Genomic DNA, 15,067 nt, shown 5'->3' with positions numbered 1-15,067 from the left:
CTCCAGGCCCCAGAGAGTCACCTAGCTCCAGTAGATACACAGGGATCCAAGGAGGGAAGGGTAAAGATGGAATCAAAACAGAACTAGAATCTAGGATTCAAGGCATTCTATAGGGGAGGGCATGCGGGGGGGGGGGGGGGAGGAGCGTGCGGGAGGGGGGGGCATGCGGGAGAAGGGGAGGGGCGTGCGGGAGAGGGGGCGGGGCGTTCTGGGGACGGGGAGGGAGATATTCCACAAGGGGCTCTGGTAAATTGGCAGTAACTAGGAATTCCCTCCCAACCAGAGTTTGGCAACACAATTGTTGTATGCCACTTTAGAGCAAATTGTGACTTTTTCTCAGATTCCCAACATTATATTTTACATCTGCATTCCCTATTCAATTGTTCATCAATATGTTTAGCTTTGTGCTCTTCAATCCCACCCAGTTCTGTAACTGACTTCCTAATAATAGTAGGTCGTGGCAGGCCCTTGATTTAATTCAGTGTTCGCTATATTTTCTGAACCAACTCAGAATACATTTCATTGGGAATGGAATATCTGAAATTAGGATTGTCTGGAAAGATCCAGAGTGTTTGGCTGCTGTGTGCATATCAGTTCCTTGGGAAGCTGTCATGTAGTTCCCAAACAATCCACTACCATCAGCTCCATAGCCCACAGAAGGCTCAACCTTAACCCTTGGCAGAAAAGCAACACACTATAAAAAAAACAACTGGCATTCAGCCTAAAATATCAAGACCAAAAAGTTCTTTTGTCTGTTAAATCGTTTTTGTAAGTATTCTGTTAAGTAATTTAAAAAAATATATATATATATGCTTTTATTGATTTCGCGTGCGCATGCGCGCCCGAGGGGGGGAGAGAGAGAGAGAGAGAGAGAGAGAGAGAGAGAGAGAGAGAGAGAGAGAGAGAGAGAGAGATATCAATGATGAGAGACAATCATTGATTGGCTGTCCCTTCACCCTTCCCCTCCCTCCACCACCACTGGGGAGGAGCCAGCGCAACCCGGGCATGTGCCCTGACTAATCGAATTGGGACCTCCATAGGTGGACGCTCAACCAGAGGCACGCTGGCTGGGCTGTTAAATAATTTTAAAAATGTTTTTCTTATTGAAATATTTTTGTTGACACTATTGCAGATGCCCCCATTTCTCCCCTCCCCCCTTTGCCCACCTTCACCCGGTTCCCACCCTCCCGCCCCTCCCTCGCTCTTCCCGCCCCTCCCTCCCCTCCCTCGCTCTTCCCACCCCCGCCTTGGTCCACACTATTTAGTGTCTGTGTTCATGGGCTGTGCACATATGTGTATAGGGTTTTGTATGTGTGTAGGGTTTTGTTTTTTCATTATTGCTAACAGTATTCTAGATGTCCCCTATTTTCAGGCCTCTTTCTCCTGCACCTAGCCCCTGCCCCACTCCAGGCCTTCACCATGCTATTGGTTCTAAAGTAAAAGTATGCAAAACAGCAATCTCCCTTCCCACTCCTCTCTCGTGGAGCCCAAGTATTTTGTCTTAAAGGAAACCAATATCATGTATATTGTGAATCCTTGTAGAGATATTTTATGCACTACAAGTAAATGTGTCTGTATCATTACATTTATATTCTTTTTTTTTAAAAAAAACATGACAACGCAAGTCAGATATTTTAATGTAAAGCTTTTTAGGAACGCATATGTCAGGTGTTGAATTAAATTGATCATCGTTGAAAGAATATTTTAGGGGAAAAAAAAGCTAAAACAGAAACAGGACGTTACATAGATTGCTGCTTCTTTTCTAAACACTTCTCAATATCATCAGGAACTTGAACAATTCGAAATTCACGTCCCGGACCAAATACTTTGGAAACACTAACTTCAAACAGAAATTCATTACCCTGTGGTGATATCACCCTTTCACACATAACTATATTCCTTTTTTAAAAAGAGCTTTCAGGTTTTTCTCTTTATAAAAGTAATATATATTCCAATGTTCTTGCGATTTTAAATAATACTGCAACGATCATTTTTGTAATGTTATCTGAGTTTCCAGTTTTCATTTCTTTAAACCAGAGCTCTATAAGAGAATTTCTACGTTCTTTAAAGTATTCAAAATACCCCTAGGAAGTATATCTTATTATGTTATTATTAGTTACTCACCACTATAAGAAAGAGCGCTGAATTCGTGGTAGAGACCTGAGTTTGAATCTTGGTTCAACCACTAAAACGTACTTCACCAGTTTCATAAAATAACTGCACGCTTTCTTTGCGGTACATTGAATACCCATCATGCACTTTTACCGCCAGTACTTTAAGATAGGGCTGGGGAACCGGCTGTAAAAGAGGGGAGGAAAGAAATCTTTCTTTCTTCTCTAAGGTAAAGGGGCTCTAAATCCTGGAGCCATTTATTTTTCCAGTCACTAGAAACCCAATGCCCATGAAATGGTTGCGCATCTTGTGATAAAGACAGGATTCTATTCACTGATATTCATCCCATATTCATCCCTTTCCCCCTGTTATGCCTCGCAATGTCTGGCACACAATGGGCACATTTCACGTGTCTTAAAAAGCCTACAAGGTTGCAACTGAGCACCAATGGCTGCAAGGTTGCAACTTGGTTGCAACTGGGCCAAGTCCCGCACCAGCGCGCCGCCTTCTGCCCAGCTGGAGAGAGGCGCGCAATTGACTACATTTCCCGGCATGCCTTGAGAGCTATTTCCGGCTGCACCGGAAGAAAGCTGACAACCACGCGAAGTTCTCTGTAGAGAATCGCAGACGGCGTTGGAGCCTCCTGCTTCCGCGAGATCATGTTTCTCCAGTATTACCTCAATGAACAGGGGGAACGGGTCTATACCCTGAAGGTGAGAAGAGGGAACAGATACGTGGGCTTGGCGAGAATTGTCGGGGGGAAGGGGGGAGAGGAGAGGCTGAGACTCGCCAGAGCCTGGCGTGGTGGAAGCTGGAGTGTATGACTGCTGGTTGTGACCGCCGAGCGTCCTGTCTTCCTGTTTTTACTCTTTTTTTTCGCGGGTCCCTTTCCCTATCCCAGCCCTCCAGGTCTCTTTCGATGCCGGTGATTGAGTTTTCTCATCCCTCCTGTACTGAGATTATGTCCTCTCTTTCCTTCCTCGAGCAGAAGTTTGATCCTCTGGGACAACAGACCTGCTCGGCCCATCCTGCTCGGTTCTCCCCAGACGACAAATACTCCCGACACCGAGTCACCATCAAGAAACGTTTCAAGGTGCTGATGACCCAGCAGCCGCGCCCTGTACTGTGAAGGTCCCTTGCATTTCATGTCTCTCCTGCCACCGGCGACCCCTCTGAGACTTTTGCGAAACCAAGCTTTTCCGTCTGTGAGCCTTGAAGCCTTCTTACCACCCTTGCTCTTTGGAATCGGTGTCATCATTACCTTAGAATTGAAGGCTTAGATCTAAGGTTTGGAGCATGCTTGTGTTGGTAGCACCCCCCCTTAAAGAAAACAAGTATGAGTCTGCTTTTCATATTTTGACTGCCACGTTATTAAAATGATTGGAAAGAGCTCTTCTTTTCCGTGTGTGGGGGTAAAGGAATGGTTTAAAAAATAAAAACAAAAACACGAGGAAGATGAGAGGGAAGAGTAACCCAGGGGTAGGTACACTTTGACGAAAATCTTAAAAACTGCTGTACCTGGAGTAGTGCTGTACTGTTAGTGATAGGAGGGTGTTGGGGAAGGGAAGGTTAAGAAAGACTCACATAAATGTTGGCCTTCACTGAACAGTACCCCTGGGGTCATGTAACTAATTTCCTGCCCCTTGAAATGCCGTTTTGACTCGAAATGGAAGAGTTGCTTGAAAGGTAATAACCATATTGTAGAGCAGTGGTGGGCAAACTGCGGCTCACGAGCCACATGTGGCTCTTTGAACACTTGAGTTTTCAGCAAAGGCCAGCTTAGGAGTACTCTAAGTTTAACAACAATGTACCTACCTATATAGTTTAAGTTTTAAAAATTTGGCTCTCAAAAGAAATTTTAATTGTACTGTTGATATTTGGCTCTGTTGACAAATGAGTTTGCCAACCACTGTTGTAGAGGGAAGGCAGTGAATTCAAAGTCAGGAAACCAGGATTTCCCCCGATTTGTATAACTTTAAGAAAGTTACTTTACCTGTTTAGTCCCATTTTTCTCATCATTTCTAAGTTCTCTTCTAAAATGATTTGGATCAGTAGTGGACCTTAATTTACCTACAGTGTTGTCTAAGTGTGAATATTTATGCATATTTACTGCCCCTCTGGTAATATTCCCAGGCTTTAGTTCTCTTCAAGGAATTGCCCTCTTACAGTAGACACCCAATTTTATATTCTCTCTGGCAGCTAGCTGCTATGTGGTGTGGAACTACATAGATCTTAATTTAAAAGATGAGATACAAGAGATTCAAGCAGAGATTTTGTTTTTCAAGCTACTGTTAGGGGTTAATAACGAAAATACTGGGAGATTTTTGAATTTTGGAGCAGCTGTCATGGAGCAACCATGAAATTTTAATCCAGTTACTTTATATTAAAGGGAAGATAAGGCAAAATATTGTGTATAAGGGCATTCAAAAAATGCTAGCTTGCTTTTTTGACTCTTTGTCAAGTTAATACTCTCATTTCCCAGTCTTCTCATTTGTGGCTTTTAATATTAGATTTGAATGTTTGCTTAATGCTACAGGTTTAAAAATTGCTTTGTGGAGATTGTATGCTAATTACACAATATTTTTTTTATTGCATCAAAATTTTAGACTCCAGAGCAGATGTAAATTTAACTTATTTAAAATTGGTCCTGAAATGGGTTAGATATGTTTCTCTTGAAATCTGAAGTCTGAGCATCCCAGCAGAAAAATTCAGGATAATTGTTGACTGATGAGAAAAAAAAAAATCTAAACTTGGACCACAGTTAATGGAAGATATGATTTTCAAATCAATGACTTTAACTTATAGGAATAATGAAATACTTGTTTCCTGCTTATGTTTAAAATTATGCAAATGGCTAGGAAAAAGATCTATGGATTTCAGAAACTTAGTGAAATCTCTTATTTTTTTAATGTTGACTGCAATTCTATCTATCTTTATAATCCCCCCCCCCCCCCTCATACTATATTCTGTGTAGACAACTGAAAAGACTTTGACCTGGAAATATTTGAATTGAAGTAGAATAGAAAGGCAAACTGGTTTGAATATACCAAGGACTTTTTCCTTAAGACATCTTTCTTCTAGGTATTAACATCTGAAATGTGCTCAGAAATATAAGTGCCTTAAGAGGTTTAGTATGTTGTTATTAGGCAGTGTTTACATATATAAGTGAGTGAAAATACTGTGGTATAAAACAAAATTTGATATTGCAAATCTCCAATATCCTATATAATAAAGAGGTAATATGCAAATTAACCCTCATGTCATCACAAGATGGCTGCCCGTGACCAGGCCGGCAGAGGGGGTTAGTGAGGAATAACCAAATGACTGAACAAGCAGGCTGCATGGGGCATCCAGGCTGGTGTGGGGGCCGTGAGGGATCACCAGGTTGGGGGGGGGGGGGCAGTTGGGGGTGATCAGGTTGGCTGGGAGAGCAGTTAGGGGCAACCAGACCAGCAGAAGTGGGGCAGTTGGGGCAACCTGGCCAGCATGGGGAGCAGTAAGGGGTGACCAGACTGGCGACACACACACACACACACACACACACACACACACACAATGACAGGAGCAACCAGGCCAGCAGGGAGGGGGCAATTGGGGGTGACCAAGCCAGCATGGGGGGGGTGCATTCAGAGGTAACCAGGCAAGTAGGTGAGCGACATGGAGCCAGCAGTCCAGGATTGTGAGAGGGGTGTCTGACTGTCAGTTTAGGCCCAATCTTCAGTATCGGGCATAAACTAGCAGTCGGACATCACCAAAGGGTCTTGGATGGGAGAGAGAGCAGGCTGGGCTGAGAGGGACCCCCACACACATACCTTGTGCACGAATTTCATGCACTGGACCTCTATTTTCTTTATAAAGGGAAAGTCTCTGAGATTTGAATGAACAGCAGACCTGCCTGAGAAAAAACTAATCCTTCAGGGAGGTCAATTTCTTGCTTCTTAAAGTTAAAATCAATAGGCACAAGCTTTATAAAAGCATCCAGCTTTGAGGAGATTTACATTTTAAATGGAAATTGTTTCTCATTTTGTTACCTGGGTCTTTTTAGTTAGACTTTGGACTTCGACATTTGATAAAGGATAATTTCCTGGCTCAGGTCTTACAGTTATGATCTGTTGCTAAGGATGATGCTTAAACATTTCCATGTCTGTACAGCAAGGGCACAGGCAAAGACAGGGCCCAGATTGTTAAATTTAAATGTCTTGATCAAAGCTACAAGAAATAACTTTCAAACAAAACATTGATGAGCCAAAATATATTGGACACTTCCATTCATTAAATAAATAAGCTAAGAACCACATTCTGGTGGCAGCAATAGGGAAAACCTGGGAATGGGATCAAGAGAAAGTATCTTATTCAGGTCTAAAATAAAGATGTTTTCACCGAAACCGGTTTGGCTCAGTGGATAGAGCGCCGGCCTGCAGACTGAAGGGTTCCGGGTTCGATTCCGGTCAAGGGCATGTACCTTGGTTGCGGGCACATCCCCAGTAGGAGGTGTGCAGGAGGCAGCTGGTCGATGATTCTCTCTCATCGATGTTTCTAACTCTCCCTCTCCCTTCCTCTCTGTAAAAAGTCAATAAAATATTTAAAAATAAAATAAAATAAAGATGTTTTCGTTAATGAAATGTTCAGTCTGACAAGAAAGTGAATATAGCATTTTTTTCAACTTTATTGAGGTATAGTTGACAAACTACATATTTAATGTGTACAATATGAGTTAATAGCTGAATACATTGTGAAAGACAGCATAAACTACAAGGAAAAGGTGAGACTATGTAGCTGCATAAATTTGAGCATACAGTGCAGTGATTTTCAACCTTTTTAAAAATATATTTATTGATTATAGAGGACTGGAAAGGGAGAGAGATAGAAACATCAATGATGAGAGAATTATTGTTCGGCTGCCCCCTGCATTCCCCACACTGGAAATCAAACCCGAAACCCAGGCATGTACCCTGACCGGCAATCAAACTGTGACCTTCCGGTACATAGGTCGATGCTCAACCACTAAAGACACCTCCATTCATTAAATTGGGCTCAACCTTTTTAATCTCATGGCACACATGTAAAATAATTACTAAAATTCTGTGGCACACCAAAAAACATGTATTTTTCTTGCCAATCTGACCAAAAAAAGGGGGGGGGGGAGATTTTGACACATTCACACCTGATAGCTGTTGTAATTTTTTAATTTGATAATCTAAGGGAAAAGAGGTCAGTGCCTTTGACTAAATAGTAAGGTATTGCAGGTTTTAAAAATTCTTGCAGCACACCAGTTGAAAATCACTGACACAATGCTTTAGAATAGACTTCTACATAAAAATTCCATTGGGAGGTTTGTGATTTAAAATAATTTAAAAAATCATGGCCCAAGCCAGTTTGGCTCAGTGGATAGAACATGGGCTCCAGTGAAGGGCACTTGCCAACCAATCCATGTGTCTCACATCAATGACTCTCTCTCCTCCCTTCCACTCTAAAAAATCCATGGAGCTGAAACCGGTTTGGCTCAATGGATAGAGCGTCAGCCTGCGGACTGAAAGGTCCCGGGGTTCGATTCCAGTCAAGGGTACGTACCTTGGTTGCGGGCACATCCCGTGTGGGGTGTGCAAGAGGCAGCTGGTCGATGTATCTCTCTCATCGACCAGCATTTTTTTCAACTTTATTGAGGTATAGTTGACAAACTACATATTTAATGTGTACAATATGAGTTAATAGCTGAATACATTGTGAAAGACAGCATAAAAGACGAAAATCACTCTCTATCCCTCTCAATTCCTCTCTGTGTAAAAATCAATAAAATATATTTTAAAAAATAAAAATAAAAATCCATGGAAAAATAACCTCCGGTTAGGATTAATAAAAAAAAAATCATAAATTTTCAGGGGCCCTCTTATTAAAGGTCCCTGAGGTATTTGAGGATAAGGGGCAGGGCCTACTCCCTGAGATTCCTCCAGGAGTGAGGAAGGGCAAGAAAGCGGGACTAAGAGGAAAGGGGATTTGTTTTCTGAAGTGCAGGTAGCTCAGGTCCAGCAAGCCAATTACAATTCCCGTCGTGCCCAGGGCCTCCGGCGTGGCCCCGCCCCCTCAGCCGGGTCCGCTGTCACTCCAGCGAGCGAGCGAGGGCGCGCATGCGCGCCGGCAGCGCCGTCCCCGGAGGCCGCAGAGGCGGGGCGGGGCTCCCGGCACTTGCGGGGCGGACGGTTCCACCCTTTGACCGCTCCCGGCTTCTCTTAGGACAGTTAACCTCGAATGAGGAACAAGCCGGGAGGGAAGGGAGGGCCTGCGGCGGCGCCTGCACAGCCCGCCGAACCGGGGGCCGGGAGCGGCGAGGTCACGTAACTGCCGTTGTGGCGTCCGGCCGGCCCCCCTCCTGGCAGCCCGAGCCTCCCGGGCGCGCCGCGGCCCCGAAACAGTTACCGGCTCGTAAACAAGAGCTGCGCGCGCACCCGCCTCCGCTGGCGCCGGGACCCCACACCTGCGACCTCCGCGCGCCGCCGCCGCCCCCTCCTCACGGCCGGCCGGGACCCGCCTGCGGGGCTTGTCTGCTCTTTTGCTAGGACTCCACCTGCGCCGGGGACCCGGTAGGGGAGAGAGCGTCTCCCAGCGAAGGGTCGGCTCGTCCTGTCACACGCAGGGGACACCTAGCGAGCGGACCTTGGGCTGGACGGACTAGCGACGACTTGACTGGCCACGACCCTGGGCTGCCATCGGGGTGTCTGTCCGCGTCGCCTCTCTCCCCAGGTCGCGGGCACCCTTCTGCCAGCAGCGCGGGCGGGCCGCCCCCGCGCACCTCTCCGAGGCAGGAATCCATCCGCTCTGCCCCTGCATCCTCCTCCGCTCGCCCTTCTCATTCTCCTCCGTCCTCGTGTGGGATATCTTTCCCGTTATGCATGCGCACCTCTCCCACCAGACACCACTGGATTATCGGCCTCACAAACCGCGGGTGGCTCTGCTGCACACACCTCCTCCCAGCCAGACCTGTGGGGTATTCACCTGATACACAACAGGTGGCCGGGACCGTGTTTTTTGTGTGTTGTTTTTTTCTTCTTCAATCTCTGTGCTGTATTTGCATCCTAAGGGTGGGCTTGTGTGCACTTGGCTCCACTAAAACCGTGAGACATTTACCAGGTAAAAGAACCAACTACCTTGGCCGACACCTGGGGGTCGAAGGAAGGAAGGCTTCACCTGCTTCTCTCAGATCATGGCCCTGAGCCCGCAGCCCTGGATCAGGAGACGGAGCTAGCTAGCTCCTCATTCCGGAGGAACGAAGTTACACGAGATTGACATCGTTTTGTCTTCTTTTTTTTTTTTTTTTTTTTTAACTCTTAAATATTTTTCAGCTACTGGTAGTGCACTTTCTAGGACAGTCTGCTCGAATTCTGAGTATAACGATTCTTATTTGGGGCTCCGTGTGGTGTAAATCAAGGCAATTGGTGTGTTTTTTTTAAAGTTATCTTTTCTATTTTTGCGATCAAAAGCAGCTAGCGTTTGGAGGAAGGATTTTGCGGGGATTTCCTTGGTGCCCTTTTAAAGGAAAAGAAAAAGAAGAAAAAAAAAATGCATCCTCCAGAAACCACCACCAAGATGGCTTCAGTTCGGTTCATGGTGACACCAACGAAGATTGATGATATTCCAGGTCTGTCAGACACCAGCCCAGACCTCAGCTCCAGATCCAGTTCCCGAGTAAGATTTAGCTCCCGGGAGAGCATGCCTGAAACCACCCGTAGTGACCCTATGAGCGAGATGTCTGGAGCCACCACTTCACTGGCAACTCTGGCCCAGGATCCAGCCAGTGACCGGACTTCTAACCCCCAGGATGTTACCGAGGGTAAGTAGAAACCCAGATGACAGGATTCTTCCTTTATTGGTTTACTTGCCAAGGATGACTCTTCTGAGAGATCGGTTTTCTGTTGCACATTACAGTAATCGGGAACCAAGGTACCTCTTTTTGAGGTGCTTAGGAGCCCTTTGAAATAATGGGTAGCATAGTGGTTCTATTGCAGTAGCAATTTGGCATGTGGAGGGTGTATGGCAAGAAGAAAAGTTAATGTATGTTTTGACTTCCTCATTTTTGTCTCCTTAGCACTGAAATGGGTATCTTGGTTAAGGATGAAGAGCAAAGAATTTAATAGTTTTTCAGCACAGAGAATCCTAAATGCTAGCTTTGGGGCTCGATAACTTTTACAGCCTGCTTTTAAGGCCATTTTCAAGGAGTAGTTATTGATCATATACTAGTTATTGGTTTTTCTACAAAGACTTGAGATATGGTATCACAAAATTCTTTTTTTAAATTATAATTTACAGAAACAGTAGTTCCAGTAGCTAAGCTTACTCAGCTGAGGCTGAGTAGACCTAGTGTGTTATCCTTTGGATTAGAGAAATTTCTAAAGACGTTTGTAGGGGCTGATTCCAACTTAATGTTTTCACCTTGAACTTTAAAGGGAATGTATTGAGTATTGAATCTTTGTAGTCAGGAAGTAGCACACAAGCCACTTCTGACTTAGACTGACCATTGAAGACTTTTAGCTTTCTGAAGCAATTTGTGTTGGCTAGCTTGGACCTTTTCATTGGATTTAGTGAGAAGAGGTGATGGGGAGAGAAATGAGTTAAAAGTTCATAACATTTTTTGAGAACTGCCGTACTGCTTCATATATTTAGTTTTACATTCACTATATATTTAGTTCTGTATTCTAACTGTAGATAAGTCTGTTAGTGGAAATTTCTAGTAAGAATCTTAGGCTCTGAAAATGATATTCTACCCAAATTTGAAAGCCATAGCTTCAACCACTGACCTTTGAAAGTGACTTACCATTTTCTAGTGTCAGGACATACTGTCCTCCTAACCCAAGGGGTGAGGAAACCAGAATAATTTTAGTTCCTTATTTCTGTTTGTATTTTTCAGTGTCTGTAGAGAAGGGAGATTTGGTAGTTTATAGTCCTATCTTCAACTATAATGATTATCTTCAACTAATCATTTATTTAATGGAGCTATTACAGGCTGGTTTTTGGACTTAACTATTTTCAACTTGACAAACTTTGCACTATTTACACAGCATTTAAAATGCATTATAAAATAAATAATTCCCTCTCTTCCAAATTAACTCTAAATTATAGTTATTTACATACTGTATTGAGGTTGTAAAAATACCAGATAAAGGCTATATCAGTGTTAATTTTTTTATTGCTGCAATTGTCATTAGGTAATTTGTAGTTAAATGTTTTTAGACTTGTGGCTTATATGTTATGGAATTACATTTGTATTTTGTTTTAAAAAGTAGGTTTGTTTCTGTAATGTGTTAGCTTTTCAGAACAGGATTCTTGTCCAGGCCATTATCTTACCTGTAAGCATTCTTTACATTCCAGAGTGGTATCATTTTATACTATAGGAGGAAAACTGGGATTTCACCTATGTGAAGGTAAAATCTATGTTGTTTAGATGGATACAGAAGTTAAAGCTTGGCTCTATATCTAGCATATTTCTTCATGTTTAAATATTCTCTGGTATCAGATGGAAGGGAAATTAACTGTCCAGCCATTGGATCACACATTCCCCCATATTCTGAAGAAACTAGTTACCTACTTTGTCTTTTTAAAATTTTTTCTTCTTATAATGACTTCATCCTGTGATATATTTTTCTCACCCTTGGAGGGGATTGGTTAGAAATATAATTATTTTACCTTTGGCTTTCTAATCCCTTGTTAGACATAGGTCTTCAAAGAATGTTGTTGTCAAGAAAATCAAGGACATATATAAACTACATTTGTCTCTGGGCTGGAGTTAGTATAGGAAAGCTACTTCCTTTTCTACAATTAATTCTATTTTTTATTAGTTTCAGCGAGTAAGGGAGTGGAAGAGAGAGAGATAGGAACGTCAGTGATGAGAGGAAATCATTGATTGGCTGCCTCCTGCACTGGGGATCAAGCTCAAATTGTGTTTGCCCTTGTGGGAATTGAACCTGGGATTCTTCAGTCCACAGGCTGATGCTCTATCCACTGAACCAAACCGGCTAGGGCCAATTAACTCTATTTTTATGCTCATAGTGTATTTCAAAATTGTTTTTTTTTTTTAAATATATTTTATTGAGTTTACACAGAGAGGAATTGAGAGGGATAGAGAGTTAGAAATGTTGATGAGAGAGATACATCGACCACAGCTGCCTCTTGCACACCCCCTACTGGGGATGTGCCCGCAACCAAGGTATGTGCCCTTGACCGGAATCGAACCCGAGACCTTTCAGTCCGCAGGCCGACGCTCTATCCACTGAGCCAAACCGGTTTTGGCAGTGTATTTCCAAATTGTGTTTGCTATTTTAATATTTAGAATTCTGGTGTGTGTGTGTGTGTGTGTGTGTGTGTGTATATATATATATATATATATATATATATATATATATATATATATTTCCCTTTCCACACATCCTTCTGTGGTTGTAATATTGTTATGATTCTCAATCCTTTCCCCACAATCCTCAGGCCTCCCATGTTTCTTACTGTAGAGAAGTTTGCCATGCTAACTAAGTTTGTTTTCTTATTACATACCTTTTACTCACATTACATTGCACAACCAAGGCAGGAGTGATGCATGAAGTTTTAAATACTTAATTCTGTATTTTAATTTTTTCTACTGTTGGCCTTTTGAAAGTAGGTAATTATCTTTTTTGCTATCAAAGTATTTATTGTTCTTTTTTCATTGTGTCAGGGTTCATTAGAAGTTATGGGACTGTACAGCTGGTAAATAAAATCAAGACTCTTAGCACTGTATTTGCTTATGCCTAAAGAATGTCTTGCCGAAATCTGTTTGGCTCAATGGATAGAGTATCGGCCTGTGAACTGAAAGGTCCCAGGTTCGATTCCGGTCAAGGGCATATACATTGGTTGCAGGCACATCCCCAGTAGGGGTTGTGCAGGAGGCAACTGGTTGATGTTTCTCTCTCATCGATGTTTCTGACTCTCTATCTCCCTTCCACTCTGTAAAAAATCAATAAAATATATATATATTTTTAAAGAATGTCTTAAAGATACAGAAGGAACTGTTGAGAATGGATCTCTCAACAGACGTCAACAGACTAAAGGAATTTGAAAATAGAGTGATAGAGTGGGAATTTTTCTTTCAATTTAGAAGGATAAGTACAATTTTTTATATTAAGAGTGTATCACTTTTATAATAAAATTTTAAAAGAGGCATAGCATGTTAGGCAATCTCAGGTAATCAAGAATTGAATTTGGGTCAAACCTCATTTTACTGAGTGAGGAAACTAAGGCTTACAGAGACAGTTAGTTATATTGTAGATCACAGAGTGGCAAAACCAAACCTGACATGCAGGCCTCCTGGCTTCTCGCCAGTGCTTTCCATTTACCTCATTTTGCTTCTGCTGGGATGAACATTTTATTACATTTGCTTCATGAGTATTTGATTATCTTAATTGATTGTCAAAAGAATAATACCAAAAGAGAGCAAGGAACATATTTTTATATGTCTCATACAGGCTGTAATATATTTCAACCTTTCTAATCAATAAAGGTTCTGATATGTGTGAGGCACTCTGGTAGGAATTATAGGAAATATTCAGGTAACATTGTTTCTGTCTTTGGAGAGCTCATCTGTAATGGTGAAAATGACGAGAACACTATCCATTCCTTCATCAAATATCTGCTGAGCACTTATGGGTCAGGCCGTGTTCTGGTGTTTAAGGATACAGGACTGATAAAAAGAATTTAATAACTATTCTAAGGAAAACTATGATCTAATAGAGAAAGGAAACACATTTTCATATAGATTATAATGCTGTATGATAAATGCAACAATAGAAATACACATCAAAACACAAAAAATAGAAAAAATACAGCAAATTTTAGAATAATACACAGTAAAAAAGTACAGCAAAGGAAAGTGATGAACTGAGGTGAAATGGAGACCTAACAGACTGGAGGAATTGACGAGGTAAAGTGGTTGTGAAAGATGTGGAAGGATCAGACTGGTCAGACAGTTGAATGCTGGAGTTAATGGTTTCAGAGGAGGGGCAGTTCCAGTGTTAACATGATATATTGTACAGCCTTGGAAATAGGTTTCTGAAGTGGAGTAGACTTAAAAGCCAGTTGAGTCAAACAACTCCATGTATTCCAACTCAGACTGGCTGTTACCAAGTTTTTATGGAGCAGCATTAGGTGGTAGAAATGCAAAATAATTAAGGTAGGTCCCTCCCTCAAGAGTCACCCTCTCTGAAACCTTTTCAGATTCATCCCTATACCCAGATAGAATAGAACTAATCTATTTCTTTAAGTCCCTATATCCCTTATACTTATTATTATTATACTTGAGGGCCAGTGCACAGACAAGTGCATGGGAAGGGGAGTGGTCCCTCAGCCTGGCCTGTGCCCTCTTGCAATCCGGGACCCCTCAGGGAATGTAGCAGTGCACCAAGCACCAGGCAACCAGGGAGGAGCCCAAGCTGGCGCTGAGCCGATCGGTAGCACTGCCACAGAGTCCGGAGAGGCTCCTACTGCCGCAGCTGTGCTCACCAGCAGTGAGCCCTGCTTCTGGCTCAGCGGCACTTCCCCTGTGGGAGTGCACTGACCACCAGGGGGCAGCTCCTGCATTGAGTGCCTGCCCCCTTGTGGTCAGTGAGCATCATAGCGACTGGTTGACCAGTCATTCTGGTTGGTTGGTCATGATGGTCGCTTAAGCATTTATATATATATAGATAGCAGCACCTATTTCACTTAATTTTGTTGTGTTTACATGTTATTTTTCTCAATTAGGCTGACTGTTCTCTTAAGGACAGAGACAAAAATTGTTTTGGTATCTTCAGCACCTAGAATAATTGTGATGCCACATAACTTGTATTCAATAAATATATACTAAGTTGAAGATATAGAGTTAAAAAACAGGGAAGCATTTTTACTATTTTCTGTGGTGTATGTATATTTGAAAACATCCTACATAATAAAAACCTACGTG

The 15,067-nt window shown here is 42.6% G+C and overlaps 2 protein-coding genes across 4 annotated transcripts in view; both read left to right on the top strand.

Moving 5' to 3' along the window:
• Positions 1-2,689: 2,689 nt before the first annotated feature.
• Positions 2,690-3,382, top strand: NOP10 (NOP10 ribonucleoprotein). Its single transcript, XM_036447135.2, has 2 exons — positions 2,690-2,825; positions 3,101-3,382. Exons 1-2 carry the CDS (start codon positions 2,772-2,774, stop codon positions 3,239-3,241), a joined length of 195 nt encoding a protein of 64 aa, XP_036303028.1. The 5' UTR covers positions 2,690-2,771; the 3' UTR covers positions 3,242-3,382.
• Positions 3,383-8,287: 4,905 nt separating this feature from the next.
• The window catches only part of SLC12A6 (solute carrier family 12 member 6), a 100,693-nt gene continuing 93,913 nt past the window's right edge, over positions 8,288-15,067 (top strand). The window contains exon 1 of one of the 3 annotated variants that reach the window (XM_036447070.2): positions 8,288-9,937. In XM_036447070.2, the coding sequence (XP_036302963.1) occupies positions 9,667-9,937 (271 nt within the window). In that variant the 5' untranslated portion in view covers positions 8,288-9,666. The remainder of the gene's footprint in view (positions 9,938-15,067) is intronic. The other 2 variants (XM_036447029.2, XM_036447023.2) reach the window with 2 other exon arrangements.

The sequence above is a fragment of the Pipistrellus kuhlii genome, unplaced genomic scaffold (assembly GCF_014108245.1).
Source record: "Pipistrellus kuhlii isolate mPipKuh1 unplaced genomic scaffold, mPipKuh1.p scaffold_m20_p_1, whole genome shotgun sequence".
Taxonomy (NCBI): Eukaryota; Metazoa; Chordata; class Mammalia; order Chiroptera; family Vespertilionidae; genus Pipistrellus; species Pipistrellus kuhlii.
The sequence above is the reverse complement of the archived record's forward strand: the minus strand, read 5'-3'. Positions and strand labels throughout refer to the sequence as shown.